Genomic DNA, 16,191 nt, shown 5'->3' on the forward strand with positions numbered 1-16,191 from the left:
ATCGACTGGGGACAAATCCAGGTCTCAGGCAGGCAAGGTCGATTATTTCGATGACTGCAGCCCCCGGCCCACCTAGGAGCCAGCCCCTGCCTCCGAGCCCCCTCCTGGCCAGGGCCCGTGGCGCTCGGGGCTGTTCTTCACTGCTGGCGCCCCTCCTGGCCGGGATCCCGTCACACCCCCGCACTCTTCTCAAGCCGACACACCGCAGCCCTGGACGCCCCACGCCCGGCCCCCTGCCCTGACCGCGTGCGGCTGCCCCGGGGGGTTACCCTGAGTCGTGCTGGGAGTGGGGGCAATGTGCTGCTGCAGCAGTGCACCGGGACAGGCTGGGGCAGGAGCGTGGCCAGCCCCGAACGTGCCTCTCGCCGAATCGAGTCCCTGGGCCTCAGCCCCTGCTCCGCAGAATCACGTGACTCCGGGAGCAGGGAGTTGAATAGAGCCACCAGGCACGGCAAGGCTCCCGAGGAGCAGTGCTGGGCAGGGGAGAGTCCTGCGCTTGCAGGGAGGCCAAGTGGCCTGGGCCCTTTCCTGCCGTGCTCTGGGGAAAAGCCCCCACTCCGGGTGCCCTGGGAAAGGAGCTGGTACCAGGCAGGGTGGGGGATTGCCTGGGCACCCCTTAGCACATGGCAGAGAAGACCATGTGATCCGGAGGGCGTGACATCACCTGGCCACTGCCACGTCGGCCAATCAGAACTCAGATCCCTCGGGCATGATTCACTAACATCAGCCAAGCTGCCATCTCATTGGCTGATGTGGTGGTGGGTGGGGCTGAGAAGAGCAAAGAGCAGTAGCAAGGAGGCGCCTGTAGGCTCCCCGTGATCGCCCCCTGGTGGCCGTGGAGGGAACTGCCCCCTCCGCACGGGGCCGTGGCGTGTCAGTAACCCGAGGGGCCTGTGCTTCGCAGGTGACGGGGGTGAGCGTGACCAGCTGCCAAGACCAGCTGGTGGTGTTCCACACCCAGAGCCACGACGACCTGGTCGTCTGCTTCCACAAGATGGAGCCGGAAGAGGACAACCGCATCGGGGAGCTGGTGGGGGTGCTGGTGGACCACTTCAAAAGGTGAGGGATGCCACAGGGGACGGGGGCCACGAGGGCCAGGGCGGCGGGGTGGATGGGGAAACCGCGGTGGCGTGACCGGGATGGACCCCAGGCTGCGGTGCGGTGCGATGCAGAGGGAGCTGCTCTCCAGCAGATCAGCCGGGAAGAGACCATGACAGAGCGTGTGCGTCCATGACAAAGCGTGTGTATCCATGACAGAGCGTGTGCGTGCATGACAGAGCGTGTGGTGCTGTAGGGCCCTGCCCCCGAGCCAGGGCCCAGTAATTCCAACGCTGAGGGGAGCCAGGGGTGCGGTGGCACCCGCAGAGGAGGCGGCTGGCGCTGGTTCCTGGCGGAGGGCAGCAGGGGCGTGCAGGCCCAGGGGAATCCGGCCGGGCTGCAGGGAAGGCTCCTAATCCCCCAATCAGGCATTGTGCAAAGGCACGTGGGCCCACTGCAGCCTCCAGCTGTCAGGGCAGCCAGCCGGCAGGAGGGGCGGGGGCAGACTAGAAAGCCTTCCCCAACCCTGCTGCCCCCCGCCGTTGTGATGCAAAGCAGGTGCAGGCGCCGGAGGGAGGGGGCTGAGCCCCGATCCGTGGGCATGGAGCCAGCTCCCGAGCTCCCAGGCGGGCGGTCGCAGCCGGGCTGCTCGCGAGCCTTCGCCAGGCCTGCGGGCTGCGCCTCTCCCCGGCAGCCGGGCGGCTGGGCTCCCCACAAGCGCGTGGTTCGTGCGGCCTGGCTGCCCGGGCGGCTGGATGGAGACGCGTGTGGGGCGGGGCGGACCAAGCCCCGGTGAAGCCATGTGCATGGGGAGGGTGGCGGGGGCGGGAGATGTGAACCTGCAGGGAGAGGGAAGGTGAGACCGAGCTGAGCTGGCTGGAGCCCTGGCACGCTGGGTCCGGCTCCCCCTTTGCCTGGCGCTAGCGGTGCCACCGACAGGGGCGGGAGCAGGGACAACACGGTGCCCGCTGCAGAGCCAGCCTGGCAGACGGGGGGCTCTCCACCCCCACGGGCCTGGCTCAGCGCTGGCAGCCCCTGGCGCTGCCCAGGCCGGGGCAGCAGGTGCCAGATGGAGCCCGTCTATCGGCGCCCCTGAAGAGCTGGCGAGGGAGGAGAGAGGGGGCGGGGGGCAGGCCGGCGCCATCTGCTCGTGGCAGCTGCCGGCACAGGGCTGCCCGGCCGCAGGGGAGAAAAGGGACGCGGGCAAGGGGGGGAGGGGGCTTCTTAAAGGACCAGCGACCGCCCCTTTGCCGGCAGAGAGACAAATAGCTCAGGATGCCGCCAGACTGCCCCGGTGTGTGCAGGGCAGAGCCACGGTTCTCCCTGCCCCGCCCCCAGCCCTGCCCTCTCCCTCCCCAGCTGGGACGGACCCTTCCCCAGGCAGCGTGTGCCCAGGCCGGGCCCTGGGGCCGCAAGCCAGCCCTCGGAAACGGGGCTTTGTGGCCCCTTGAGGCAAGTGCCGCTGAGCTGGGCCTCCCGTGGGCCCCATCCCCAGGGGCGTGGCCGGGGGGGCAGTGCATGCTGGGAGATGGGGAGGGTCCCCCTGCCTCTGGGGTCCCTTGGCGTCCTAGTGCCACCAGCAGCCGCAGGGTCCCGGTGCCGGGTCTGTTGCGGAGGGTGTGCGTGCAGGGGGGAGCCGAGCCACGGCCCGAGCCCACGGGTGCGCAGGGGCGTGCTCGTGGCCCCCCTGCAGAGGGGGGTTCCCAGGGCACGGCTGCCCTCTGACTCCGCAGCTGCGGGGCCGGGCCGAGGTCAGGTGTGCACAGCTCGCCTGGCCGGGCCTGCGTCCGACAGGGAGCCTGGGGCTGTCTCCTGGCCAGTCCCAGACCCTGGGGTGCAAGGTGCCGGCGGTTCTTCTCCCCCCGCATGGCCAGCGACGTTAACCAGCCGGTGCCGGGCAGCGAGGGACTCCGATTCCACCCTTGCCCCCCCACCAGGGGAGTCCCAGCCCCTCCCTTGGGCCCTGTTAGTCGGGGTGCGGGGAAGGACTTGCCCTGGTTGGTGGCTGTGCCCACGGGGAAGGCTCTGGGGGGGGGGTTCCTGGTTCGCCCCCTTGCAGCGTCCGCATCGTGCCCTGTGGGAGGCCTGGGGGCGGCCCAATGATGATCCAGCACGCGCCTCCCCCACTGGCAGGTCCTAACGGCCTGCTGGCCCCGCCATGTCCACGGCCCAGGCATCTGAACTAGCCCAGCCCTGGCACCGGGCACGTCCTAGCCCCACGGGGAGCCTGTCTGCGAGAGCTGTGCCTGGCGAGGGTGCAGGTGCGACCACCTCAGTGCCCTGCATGCGCACACGTACACATGTGCACACACATATGCACACAGAGACACGCACTCACAGACATGCACACAAAAACACGCACACAGACATGCACACACAAACATGCACACACAGACATGCACACGCACATGCAGACCCACACACACAAAAATGCACACACAAATATGTACACACAGACACGCACAGACACAGACATTCACATGCAAACATGGACATGCACACACAGACATGCATACACAAATATGCACACACAGACACACACACACAAACATGCACACACAAATATGTACACACAGACACGCATAGACACAGACACGGACACAGACATGCAAACATGGACATGCACATACAGACATGCATACACAAATATGCACACACAGACACACACACACAAACATGCACACACAAATATGTACACACAGACACGCATAGACACAGACACGGACACAGACATGCAAACATGGACATGCACATACAGACATGCATACACAAATATGCACACACAGACACACACACACAAACATGCACACACAAATATGTACACACAGACACGCATAGACACAGACACGGACACAGACATTCACATGCAAACATGGACATGCACACACAGACATGCATACACAAATATGCACACACAGACACTCATACATACATACAGACACACACCCACAGACACACACCCACGGACACGTGCACACACACATACAGACCCACACACACAGACATGCACACAAACACGCACATACAAACATGCACGCGCGCACACAGACACGCACACACACAGCCTACTGGCAGTTCCCGATGACCCAGGAGCTGCTTCGGGTGGGTCAGGAGCTCAGAGGGGAACATGCTGGACCCGCAGGCCTGGTTTCCGTGCTGGAGGCGCTGGGGCCTGGGGCAGGAGCCTGTCAGCTCTGTGGGGCTGGGTGGCGGCTGGGGTTCTGCCTAGGAAGCCTGGCGCTTGGCCCAGCTGGTGGAGGGGGAGCTGGCCGTGGTGCTGACCGGTGGCTGCAGCGCACGGGAGCTGCCTTGAGCTGCAGTGGAGATGGGCCAGAGGAGCCAGTGGGGGGCATGGCTAGCGGGGGGGGGGGCTGCTGGGCTGTCTCCTGCGGCCCGGCCCTCCCTTAGGGAGCCCTTCCCTTGGCGGAGGTCTTGCTTCCCAGCGTTTCTCCTCCCCGCTCTGAACGGCGCCTCCCCCGCCCGCAATTCCCCTCCCGCCTGGGACTTCACAGCCCTCAAGCGGGGGTCTCCTGCCCTCCTCCTGTCCCCGGCCCCCGCAGCCTCGCCTGGCAGGTAGCCCCAGCCAACCCGGGCTTCCCACTAGTGCAAGTCACGCTGGGCGTGCATTCACCGTGGCGACACAAGGGCTTTTCACCGGAGCAGCAACCCTGCCGGCTGCCGGCCCCGCTCAGCATGTGCACCCTGGCTGTGTGTGTGTGTGTGTGTGTGTGTGTGTTCCCCTTCCCCGCACTGAGAGGGGGCTGCCCCTTTAAGAGCCCCCCCCCAGCTGGCTCTCTTTTGTCCCGTCTTAATAGCGACCTAGAACCCCCCCCCCCCCACCCCCCGCCCGCGCCTTGGAACTGGCTGGCCCCGCCCGGCTGCTGCTTCTCTCGCTACCCCTCCCCCATGTCACTCCGGCCCCAGGCAGGCCCCCCCACAACGCACCGCCCCCCCTGCCTTCCTTCCCCTCGGCTGTGCCCTGCCTCTCCCCGCGGGGGCTGCCCTCCGACCACGATGAGCAAGACTCCACTCAGATCCCACAGCGCTGCCCGCCCGGGTCGCACCAACCCCGTTTTGCAGTTGGGGAAACCGAGGCACGGAGGGGCTGTGACGAGCCCAGGGTCACCCGGCAGAACCAGGGCTTGTCCCTACGTCCCAGCCCGCTGCTCCAGCCACTAGGCCGCGCTCCTTTAGGCTTTTGGCTCTGAGGGCGGAGCGAGGCCGGGTGTGACTATCCCGCTGGAAGTTACAGCTCCGTGGCGCTTTCAGCTTTAGCCTTGGGGTTCTCTCTCTGGCCCCGCCGCCGGCTGGCCGCGTGAATACCGGGCAACTCCAGCTCCGCTGCCCACCGCCGGCCGCGGAGCAAGCCCCCAGCACGTGGCAGCTGAGGTGGGGTTTGCCCCAGCGCCCTTGGCTCGAAGTGCCCCCTCCCAGCGGTTGTGCAGCGTGCGCTGTTGCGTGTTGTCATCCTCCACCCCAGAGGTGGCTGCACTTCAGCCTGGTCCCCCCATGTGGAAAGGCGCCGGGGAGGCTGGAGTTACTCTGGGTTCCCTCCCTGCCCTCGGGTGCTGGCAGGAGGATGGCTGGGCAGGCCCATCACCCCCGGCTCACTCCACCCCACGTTTGGCTGCCAGGGCTCTACTCCAGCCCCGAGCCTGGTGCCTCAGCCATAAACCACGGAGCGGGCGTGCAGCCGGCGGGTTCCCAGAGCTCTGCGCGGCCTCCGGCCCCGCCCCGGCTGGCTGGAGAAATGACCCCTCGTCCCTCCAGCTTGGGGGGCTCCGTCTTCATTGCACCCCCTTCTGCCACCCAGTTACTATGTGGCTGGGGGGTGGGGCTGGTGGGGGGAGAGGGGGCTGCAGCCTGAGCCCTGCCACCCCGGGGGTGGGGGTGGGGAGCTTGGACTTCCCCTCCAGCCTGGGTCCCTGCGAGTCTAATGCTGGCCCCAGCCAGCCCATTCAAATGACCCTTTGGCGTCGGGCCCCCCAGTTTGAGAACCCCTAAGCTCCTCCCAGGCGAGGATTGCAGGGCCCTGCCCAGCCCCCAGCTAAGCCTCAGCAGGCCCCTGCAAGGGCAGGTACCCCCATCTTCTCTTTTGGCAGGTGGGGAAACTGAGGCAGGGATTCCCCCCACCCCCCCTTTGCCCTGTGTCTTGCCCAAAGCTCCGGATCAGAGTTAGGACCCGCATCCAGGGCCCTGGCAGCCCAGTCTGCTGACGCCCTTCCCCCACACGCCGTACCTCGCCGTTACCAGCCAGCGCCCCCCCGCCTGCGATGTCCTATGGCAAGGAGACCGAGGGGCGGCTCGCTCGCCCCGTGCTGCCCCCCAGCCCCACACGGTGGCGCCAGGCCGGGGGTCAGGGCAGGTTTCAGGTTCCCCGCCGCGGGGATGGGGCAGCCTGGTGCAGAGCGTGGAGAAGCGTGTGGGGCGATCGGTGGCTTTACACCCTGCGGGGCAGGCAGGGGGGCAGAACGCGGCCCCAGGGGCCAGGGCTCCGTACCGGGGCGGGGGGGCCGCCGCACTCAGCCGCTCGCCCGGGCAGAAGGAGCCTCGCTGGTGTCCCACTTTGCAGATGGCTCGGAGCCCAGAGCTGGTTGCTAGGGAACTGCAGGAAAGCTCGTTAACAGCCGAGACTAACTAATGAGCTGGGGAAGCAGAGAGCCGGGAGAGCGGAAGGTGTCAAGGTGAGAGAGGAGAGGGGGACGCAGCCTGGCTCCGGAGCCCAGCCCGGGTGGCCCAGTTTGCAGTGGGGCGGAGGAGCTGCTCTTCCGACTTGGTGCTGGGGATGGAGGGGGAAGAGGTGCCCGAGGCCAGGGTGATGGGCACAGCCAGACTGACTGCAGGCGGGTCCCAGCGCCGCCTGGCACTGCAGAGGGCAGTAGCTTTGCTGGCAGCGAGGCCGAGGGCGGGGTCCCCCAGGGAGCTTGTGCGTCCCCCTCCAGCGGCTCAGGGCCGGACACAGGGCAGGCGGGGTTGGCTGCAGAGGCGGGGGCTGGAGCCAGCTGGAAGGCGGGGGTGGGGGAGCCGAGGCGTGAGGCCCAGGCTGTGCGTGGCAGAGCGTGTTCCTGTGGCAACTCGGCACAGCGCTGTGTCAGGGGAGCAGGGCGCTGCGCCTGCTGCCGTGGGCCCGGCCCTGATCCGCAGCTTCCAGGGCGGCGGGACCAGGCCTGGCTCTGACGTGAGCGGGGTCCCTGGCCTGGCGCTGGGAGGGGCCGAGCTGTGGCATTAGGGTCCGGGCACCTTGGACCCCTTGCCACCAGCTCCCCCCCCCCTCCCCCGGACGGGATTCTGAAAAACGCAACCAGCGGGGTGGGCCAAACCCGCTCACCGGGGGCGGGGGGGCCCGATGCTAAGGAGAGACGGCAAGGGGCTTGCTCCAGCGGGAGGGTGCACACACGCTGAATCAGGCCCGGGCGGTGTCGCTGGGGGGACCCTGCCTTACGCTCAGTGGCTGCTCAGGGTGGGCGTCCCTGGGGCCGTTCCGTCCCCGCGCTGGCATCCTGGTGCGTGTCCCTGGCTGGAGCGGACACTGCGCCCGCCGTGAGCCCTCCCACCCGGCCAGGCATCCGGCCATCGCTGGCCGCAGGCAGGGACGCTGACGCAGCCATTCCCCGGCTGGGCGGCGGCTTTGGATTTTCACACCTGCGGGGCTTGTCTGACTGTCCGTAGCCCGTTGCCAGGCGACGCATCTCGAACATGGGGACGGTGGGTGGAGGTTTCTACCCCACGTCTGCCTCTAGCGGGGCCAGGACTTCTTACCTCCGAGGGACCTTCTGTCCGCCCCCCGCCGGCCGGTGCTTAGCTCGCCCTCGCGCATGCGGGTTGATGTCCCCTGTCGTCGGTCTCATCGTGTGAATGTTCCTGTTCCCCCGGAAGGGGCCAGCCCCTTGTCCGGGTGCAGCTGCATCCTGGGCCTCAAAGCCGTCTTGTGGCAGAGAGTTCCGCAGGCCAGTGGTGGGTACAATGCACAGTGCCGTGGGGCGCTTTGTGATGGCCGCACACCCCAGGCTGGGCACGGATCAGGGCCAGGCCCCTGCCCCAGGGCGAAGGAAGAATCCCAACCCGCAGTCGGAGCAGGCCGCTGGGAGTCTCCCTCCCGGCAGACAAGCGCTTCCGCCGGCTGCCTGGCTTTGATGGGCGCCTGCCGGCCTGCGAGTGCCTCCGCCGCGGACGCGGGTCGAGCCAGAGGCAGGTGTATTCCCGGCGGGGCAGCCCGAGGGCGGAGCCGGCAGCTGGCCTGGCCTCCCTCACGGCTCAGCGCTGGAGGGGACCGGAGCCACCCGAGGTCGCTGTCTGCTGGCTCCGGTGCAGCCTCCCTGCCTGGTGACTGCTGGCCGGGGCTTCTCCGCAGACAGCTCCATGGGCTCCACCGCCCCCCGCTCTGGCTGAAGCCTCCGTGGGGCCCCCCCCGGTATCCTCCACGGCGCCAGCGCTCTGATCCCGGCCCCACTGCCTCACCCCCCAGAGTGACCCTGCCAGGGCCATGAGAGGCTGGAACTGGCTGAAGGGACCCTGGCCATTAGCCCAGCTGGCAGGAAAGACCCAGGCAGGCCATGGCGGGGGAGGGGAAGGGGCAGAGGGGCTTCAGGGTCCCAGGCAGGCCGTGGGGGGGGGGTAGAGGCTTGCAGGGTCCCAGGCAGGCCGTGGGGGCGGGGGGCAGAGGGATGCAGGGTCCCAGGCAGGCCGTGGGGGGGGGGGCAGAGGGATGCAGGGTCCCAGGCAGGCCGTGGGGGGGGGGGGGCAGAGGGATGCAGGGTCCCAGGCAGGCCGTGGGGGGGGGGGGGTAGAGGCTTGCAGGGTCCCAGGCAGGCCGTGGGGGGGGGGGGGCAGAGGGATGCAGGGTCCCAGGCAGGCCGTGGGGGGGGGGGGGTAGAGGCTTGCAGGGTCCCAGGCAGGCCGTGGGGGGGGGGGGCAGAGGGATGCAGGGTCCCAGGCAGGCCGTGGGGGGGGGGGGGGGGTAGAGGCTTGCAGGGTCCCAGGCAGGCCGTGGGGGGGGGGGGGCAGAGGCTTGCAGGGTCCCAGGCAGGCCGTGGGGGGGGGGGGTAGAGGCTTGCAGGGTCCCAGGCAGGCCGTGGGGGGGGGGGGTAGAGGCTTGCAGGGTCCCAGGCAGGCTGTGTGGGGGGGGGGCAGAGGGATGCAGGGTCCCAGGCAGGCCGTGGGGGGGGGGGGTAGAGGGATGCAGGGTCCCAGGCAGGCCGTGGGGGGGGGGGTAGAGGCTTGCAGGGTCCCAGGCAGGCTGTGTGGGGAGGGCAGAGGGATGCAGGGTCCCAGGCAGGCCGTGGGGGGGGGGGCAGAGGGATGCAGGGTCCCAGGCAGGCCGTGGGGGGGGGGGGGGGTAGAGGCTTGCAGGGTCCCAGGCAGGCCGTGGGGGGGGGGGGGGGGCAGAGGGATGCAGGGTCCCAGGCAGGCCGTGGGGGGGGGGGGGGGTAGAGGCTTGCAGGGTCCCAGGCAGGCCGTGGGGGGGGGGGGGCAGAGGCTTGCAGGGTCCCAGGCAGGCCGTGGGGGGGGGGGGGCAGAGGGATGCAGGGTCCCAGGCAGGCCGTGGGGGGGGGGGGGTAGAGGGATGCAGGGTCCCAGGCAGGCTGCGGGATGCAGAGGGATGCAGGGTCCCAGGCAGGCCGTGGGGGGGGGGGGGGCAGAGGGATGCAGGGTCCCAGGCAGGCCGTGGGGGGGGGCAGAGGGATGCAGGGTTCCAGGCAGGCTGCGGGATGCAGAGGGATGCAGGGTCCCAGGCAGGCCGTGGGGGGGGGGGGCAGAGGGATGCAGGGTCCCAGGCAGGCCGTGGGGGGGGGGGGGCAGAGGGATGCAGGGTCCCAGGCAGGCTGCGGGATGCAGAGGGATGCAGGGTCGAGAGGGCTCGTGGGGGGGGGGCAGAGGGATGCAGGGTCCCAGGCAGGCCGTGGGGGGGGGGGCAGAGGGATGCAGGGTCCCAGGCAGGCCGTGGGGGGGGGGGCAGAGGGATGCAGGGTCCCAGGCAGGCTGCGGGATGCAGAGGGATGCAGGGTCGAGAGGGCTCGTGGGGGGGGGGGGGGCAGAGGGATGCAGGGTCCCAGGCAGGCCGTGGGGGGGGGGGGGCAGAGGGATGCAGGATCCCAGGCAGGCCGTGTGGGGGGGGGGCAGAGGGATGCAGGATCCCAGGCAGGCCGTGTGGGGGGGGGGGGCAGAGGGATGCAGGGTCCCAGGCAGGCCGTGGGGGGGGGGGCAGAGGGATGCAGGGTCCCAGGCAGGCCGTGGGGGGGGGGGGCAGAGGGATGCAGGGTCCCAGGCAGGCCGTGGGGGGGGGGCAGAGGGATGCAGGGTCCCAGGCAGGCCGTGGGGGGGGGGCAGAGGGATGCAGGGTTCCAGGCAGGCTGCGGGATGCAGAGGGATGCAGGGTCGAGAGGGCTCGGCGCGGGGGGGGGGGGGAGGACCCTGGCTGTCCCCCGGCAGCCTGGCTGGAGCGTGTCGGCGCCCGCGGTCAGTAGCCGCGCGAGGGCTTTGACCCGTCTGGCTGGGAAAGAGCCGGGAGCGGGCGGTGCCTGGCAGACCCGCCCATGGGATCCCCCGGCCCGTGAGCCGGGCTTGCCTGGGGTTCATTGCTGCGAGCGCCCCCTCCCCGCCCCTCCGGGTGCCCTGTTTGCGGAGGCCTGCGCTGGAGGTGGCCCGGGCGGGCGCTGCCCACGTGGGGGGGGGGGGGCTGGGAGCCGCCCTGCCACGCGCTGCGGCTGAGCCGTAACGAGTCCCTCCCCCGGCGCCGAAGAAACGGCCCCTTTGTCTGCCAGCGCCGGCGCGGGGCCATGTGAGCTGCCCGGGGCGACGGCCCCCATGGCCCCGGCTCGTGACTTCCTGCCCTGCTCCCCGCAGGGGCTGCCGGCCAGGAGGGGGCAGGGAGCCAGGCTGGGTGGGGAGACGTGTGGGGCTGAGGATGCAGGCGGTTTGGGGGGGGCTCTGTGCCCAGGGGCTGCCAGTCACTGCAGTGGGACCCCCCCCAGCCTCTGGCGAGCAGGGGCCCTTGGCTCGGCCCATGCGCTGGGGTGGGCGCCAGGCCCACCCTGTGACCACAGGCACCCCCTGCTCCCAGCCAGCGCCCAGCGGGAAGCCCCGCCAGGCCGCACCCCTGGCATCCCACGGGGGCCAGCGCCCGTCAGCCCCGGCCTGCCCCTGCTGGGCTGTTCCTGGCGTTCTGGCTCAGGATCAAAGCCACAGGACAGAACCCCCCCCCCCCCGCCCGTATCCCTGGGCAGATGCCACGTGGCCGGCGAGGCCCCGGCCCAGCTGTTGGTTCCGGGGCTCAGGTACCTGCTCTGAAAGGCCACGTGCCCCCGGGTCACGCGGGGTCGGGGGTCGTTCTCCAGATGGCAGCCCGTGGGCTCACAAAAGCGACAGCTGTCCTGCCGGCTTGCACGGTGCAGGGGGGCTGCCCCAGGGAAGGTGCTCAGAGACAGATCGGCGAATCAAAGCTGCTCCCGTCCCACCAGCCCCTCGCCGCTGTGGGGCCCACCCCAGGCCAGGGGAGTCTCTGTGCTGCTGCCTGCCCCGCCTGCTGCGGTGAGGCTGGGGCGCTGCCCTGCTCAGCTCAGCCTCCCCCCCCCACGGGACAGCTCCGGTTTGGGGGAGAGGCAGGTTGTGAGTGGGCCCAGGGGCCGGGCCTGGCTCCCCCCGCCAGTCGGCAGCCTGGTGAACCCGGAGGCGGCCTCCCCTCCCCTGGCTGACTCGCGGCCTGCGTGGCACAGCGGCTCCGCCCCGATGGCGGGAAGGGCCCGTCTCGTCTTCACGCCGTGGCCCGGGGCTTGCGCTCTAGGGGCGCTGGGCCTCCCCGGCTCTCTCAGCGCGGGCCCAGGCCAGCGAGCGGCTCCGTGTGTTGGGGGGAGCCCTTCCTACAGCCGCGGGCCGGTCCAGCGGGGCTCGGGGTGGGAGGGCTGCAGGAGGCAGCTCGGGCTGGAGTTGGGGTCTGCATCCCGCCCCGCCGCACTGCTGGTGTTAGCCACCCGCCGCAGTCAGCGGGGCCGGGCTCCGGGCTGGCGCCATGACATAGCTGGACCCCCACGGCCCGTTCCCGTCTGCCTCCCTGGGCAGCCTGCAGTGCACCAGGCCCCCCTACCCCCCTCCACCTCCCCGTGGGCCCCAGATCACTCACTGCGCCGCTCAGGCCCCCTCCCCTCCCCGGTGGGCTGGCAGTCGGCCGCCTCCTCTCCGTGCTCCCCCGTTCCCATTGCTTTCGCCAGAGCCCTCTGGGACCCGTGTGGGGCTGGGACAGGACCAGCGCTGCTCCCCAAGGGGCCAGGCCCGCATGCTGCCTCCCATCCCGCACCTGCCGGGGCAGAGGGTCCGGTGCCCGGCGCTGGCAGATGCACATGCCGCACGGCTGGGCCAACGCACAGTCAGCCCCGGGGGCAGGCAGCCGCGGCGCTGCCCTGAGCCCCCCGAATTAAGTAACAAGCCCATTTGCGAAGCCGCTGTGCAACATTGAAGCCCCCTCTTCCGATGGGTTCTCCCCACAAGGTCCCGGCTACAGTCCGGGCTGACGTGAGCAGCTGCATGTGAGCTGTCGGGGCTCTTCCCCTGCCCAGGGCGTGAAGGGCGGACGCCTCGCTCCTGGCTAGGTTTGGTCCTTAGGCCGTGCTGCGTGCCAGGGGCTGGCTCTCCCGGCTGCACCCAGCGGGATTAGCGCAGGAGCGACTGGGACGGGACAGGACAGACACAGAGAAAGTCACAATCTGTGCCCCGGGGGGCGGGATTTCTGGACACATCCGCTCTTTGGCCACGACCACCAGGCGTAGCAGGGTTTGATTTTTATCGGGATGTGTCGGTTTCACTCACAAGCCGGCGACCAAAATCGGGAATCGTCCGCATTCGTAGCGAGGCAGAGTCCAAACGAGCTGCTTGAGAACCGAGCTGGGGTTGATTTCCGGGCGTTTACGCTGCGTGTTTTGGCTTGCGGTGTAGCTGACGGTTAGAAGGTCGTTCGTTCATTCTTCTCTCGGCCATGCCCCCGTTGCCTGACCCGCCCTCCCACAGCCGCGGGGCTCGCCTGCCCGCCGTTAGCCTTGTAGCCACGCAGCCAGCTCCTTGCCCGCGAAAAGCAGAGGGCCGATCCGCAGCTGCTAGGAACCCACCAGAGCTGCACCACTTGGTCCCTGGATTCTGACCTGGATTGGGAGCCCCAGGAAGTTTCAGGGGGTTTGTCCCCCAGCTCTGCTCCCTTTGGCCTAGACCCTCCAGTGAAACCAGCAGAAGCTGGGAGCCTCGGGGCCTTGGAGGAGACGGGCCTGTGCATCTCCAGGTCAGGCGGGAGCCAGCAGCCCAAGATGAGGCCTCAAGAGTCTTGAAAGCTGGGCCCTGGACGTGCCGTGTGACCTTGGCCCAGCCTGGCGAGCCTTCTCCAGCTGCTCCCTGCTCTTGTGAGCAGAGCCCGAGTCACTGGCACTGCCCCGGGGGCCACTCTGTGAACCCCTCTGTGCCTCAGTTTCCCCACCAGGCCTTCCCTCCCGCCCAAAGACATTGCAAGGTGAGCAAAGGCAGGGAACGCTCCCCAGCCCGTCTCCTCTGCACAGCGAAGCCCAGACCGTGAAGGAGAACGGGGTGCCGCTTAGGGCTGAGTGTAAGGATCTCCCTCAAACTCAAGCACCCTGGCCCCGCCTCCTTCCCCAAGGCCCCGCCCCCTTAGCCTGTCTCAGCGCCAAAGCAAGGAGCCCGAGGGCTCATTACAGACTAACCCGTTGATTGGGGTCTCAGCGCGATAGCGGATTGAGAGGGGGCTTGGTAGCAGGAGGCAGGGTTCCCCCAGGGGCCCCGGCACCCCAGAAATGCTGGGGGGGAGGGGCAGCTCTCGCCCCCATCTCCCGCAGGCACTGAGCCCCGCTGACCCTCTCTCCCCCCAGGACGAAGCGCGAGCTGCAGGTGCGGGTATCGGACTGTATCCAGCTGAGCCTGCGTGGGAGGAAGAGGCTGGTCGCCGTGGAGACACGCCAGGAGCTGCCCTACCCCGACTTCGGCAAGAGCCGGGACGGCTTCGTGCTGTTCTGGCCCAGGAGATGAGGCAGGCCCAGCGGGTCCGGGCTGGGACCCCCGGCCTCTCCCCGCCGGGTCAGCGGGACACAGCATCCGCCTCAGGCCCGCCCTCTGTTTGGGTCGTCGCGAGGATTTTATAACCTGCGTGAAGTGACTTCGCTGCTGCGGACAGAGCCGGCTGGAGCCCCCCTCGCCGCCTGCCGACAGGGCGGGACGCCGCACGGCCCAGGTCGCTCCCTGTTGGGCCGGGAGCGCTGCAGGAGCTGACGGGAGCCGGAGCCGCCTGGGTCCGAGCTGCGCCCGCCGCAGGGACGCTGGCCGGGGGCGCTGTCTGGGGAATGGGGGGACAAGAGGGCCTAGCCCCCGGCTGCATCCAGCTCTGCCCTTGCATTGTGGAGCAGAGTCTGGGCGGGACTCCCCTGGGCTGCTGGCTTGGGGGTCGTGCCCTTGCCCTCTCTCCAGGGGGTCCCCTGGGCTGCTGGCTTGGGGGTCGTGTCCTTGCCCTCTCTCCAGGGGGTCCCCTGGGCTGCTGGCTTGGGGGTCGTGTCCTTGCCCTCTCTCCAGGGGGTCCCCTGGGCTGCTGGCTTGGGGGTCGTGCCCTTGCCCTCTCCAGGGGGTCCCCTGGCTCTGGAGACCCCTAGTTCCCCACTCCCCAAGCGCTCCTTTAGCAGCTCCTCTGCTCCTGGCTTTCCCCTACCTCCCTGGCGTCCTCCGCGCTGGCTCTTGCCAAGTCCCGTCCCTTCCGGATCCCTCTTCCATCCCAGCCTCTGGCCCCATCACCTCCTCCCCCGGCTGCGCCTGCCCCTCTCCCCGTGTCACTGCTCCCCCCCCAGGATGGAGGGCCAGAATCCTTCCTCCCCCCACACTGGCCACCGCCCCCCACCTTCGAGTGGCTTCTCTCCACATCCAGTTCATCGCCCCCTTCCCCCTCTCCCACCCCGGCTTCACCCCTTCATCCACTCTCAGAGCCGTGGTCAACCCCAATGTGCCCGCCGCTCATTTTTCCATCCCGGGGCGGCGTTTTCCCTCCACATGCGGAATAATGTTTTTTGTGCACCGAGGCACGTGCGAACGTGCACCGTCAATAAAGATCAAAATCTAGCTGTGGGGGCTCTGCTAATCAGTGAGGGGGGGGCACTCGAATCTCTCCTAAACACCCACACAAGAGCTCAGCTTACTGGGAACACTGGCCAAGCGCTCCCAGGGCTGCCTCCTTGGGCCAGGGATAGAAAGGAGTGTCCCCTCCCCCAGCGAGAGAGTTCTCTTATACCCCACTCCCCTTCCCAGCAGGCATTGCTGCCCATCAGTTGTGGGAACTACACCTCCCAGAATCCCCTTGCCCCAGGCTGGCTCCGTTGCCTCCTTTAAAGGGCCAGCCCACAGCTCAACTCCCACTTTTTCCACGAGGCGCCTGACCCGGGTCCCCTCCCCACCCCCCTGCGCGTGTCTGACGGCTTGCCCCACGGGCTGGGTGTGCCTGGCTAGGGCTGTAAAGGCCGCCGAGCACTTCCAGGCCAGGCGGGTTCGGCGGCTCCAGAACGAGGCGGCCAGGACAGCAAGGCCCCGGGGCGGCCCTAGCAGGGAGCTGCCAGCTCCTTCCTAGCACGTGTCCCCTGGGCGCGGCCGGCGCGCTCCTGGGTCGGTGCCGCGCTCCCGCTGGCCACGGCCGGTTACTGACTCCCAGAGGCGGCAGCAACCCCCTAGAGGGTGCTCAGCTGGGGGCCTGGACGGGGGGGGACGTAGAACAACCCCGCTCACGGCTCACAGGCGGCGCCCACGCTTGGCCCCTCGGCTCCTGGGCAGATCCCCCCCTCCAGTGCGGCAGCGAGACAGCCCTTCTCGGGGAGCCCCCCCCCGGCGACAGTGAGACAGCCCTTCTTGGGGAACCCCCCCCAGCGACAGTGAGACAGCCCTTCTTGGGGAACCCCCCCCCCCGGTGACAGTGAGAAAGCCCTTCTTGGGGAACCCCCCCCAGCGACAGTGAGACAGCCCTTCTTGGGGAACCCCCCCCCGGTGACAGTGAGACAGCCCTTCTTGGGGAACCCCCCCCAGCGACAGTGAGACAGCCCTTCTTGGGGAACCCCCCCCCGGTGACAGTGAGACAGCCCTTCTTGGGGAACCCCCCCCAGCGACAGTGAGACAGCCCTTCTTGGGGAACCCCCC

At 69.2% G+C, this 16,191-nt stretch overlaps 1 protein-coding gene across 1 annotated transcript in view; it reads left to right on the top strand.

Moving 5' to 3' along the window:
- The window catches only part of MYO1G (myosin IG), a 64,852-nt gene extending 49,000 nt beyond the window's left edge, over window positions 1-15,852 (top strand). Inside the window, 2 exon segments of the mRNA XM_075922999.1 lie at window positions 905-1,059; window positions 13,899-15,852. Coding sequence (XP_075779114.1) covers window positions 905-1,059; window positions 13,899-14,055 — 312 coding nt within the window. The 3' untranslated portion in view covers window positions 14,056-15,852.
- The last annotated feature ends 339 nt before the right edge of the window (window positions 15,853-16,191 follow it).

This window comes from Pelodiscus sinensis, chromosome 2 (assembly GCF_049634645.1).
Source record: "Pelodiscus sinensis isolate JC-2024 chromosome 2, ASM4963464v1, whole genome shotgun sequence".
Lineage (NCBI taxonomy): Eukaryota > Metazoa > Chordata > Testudines > Trionychidae > Pelodiscus > Pelodiscus sinensis.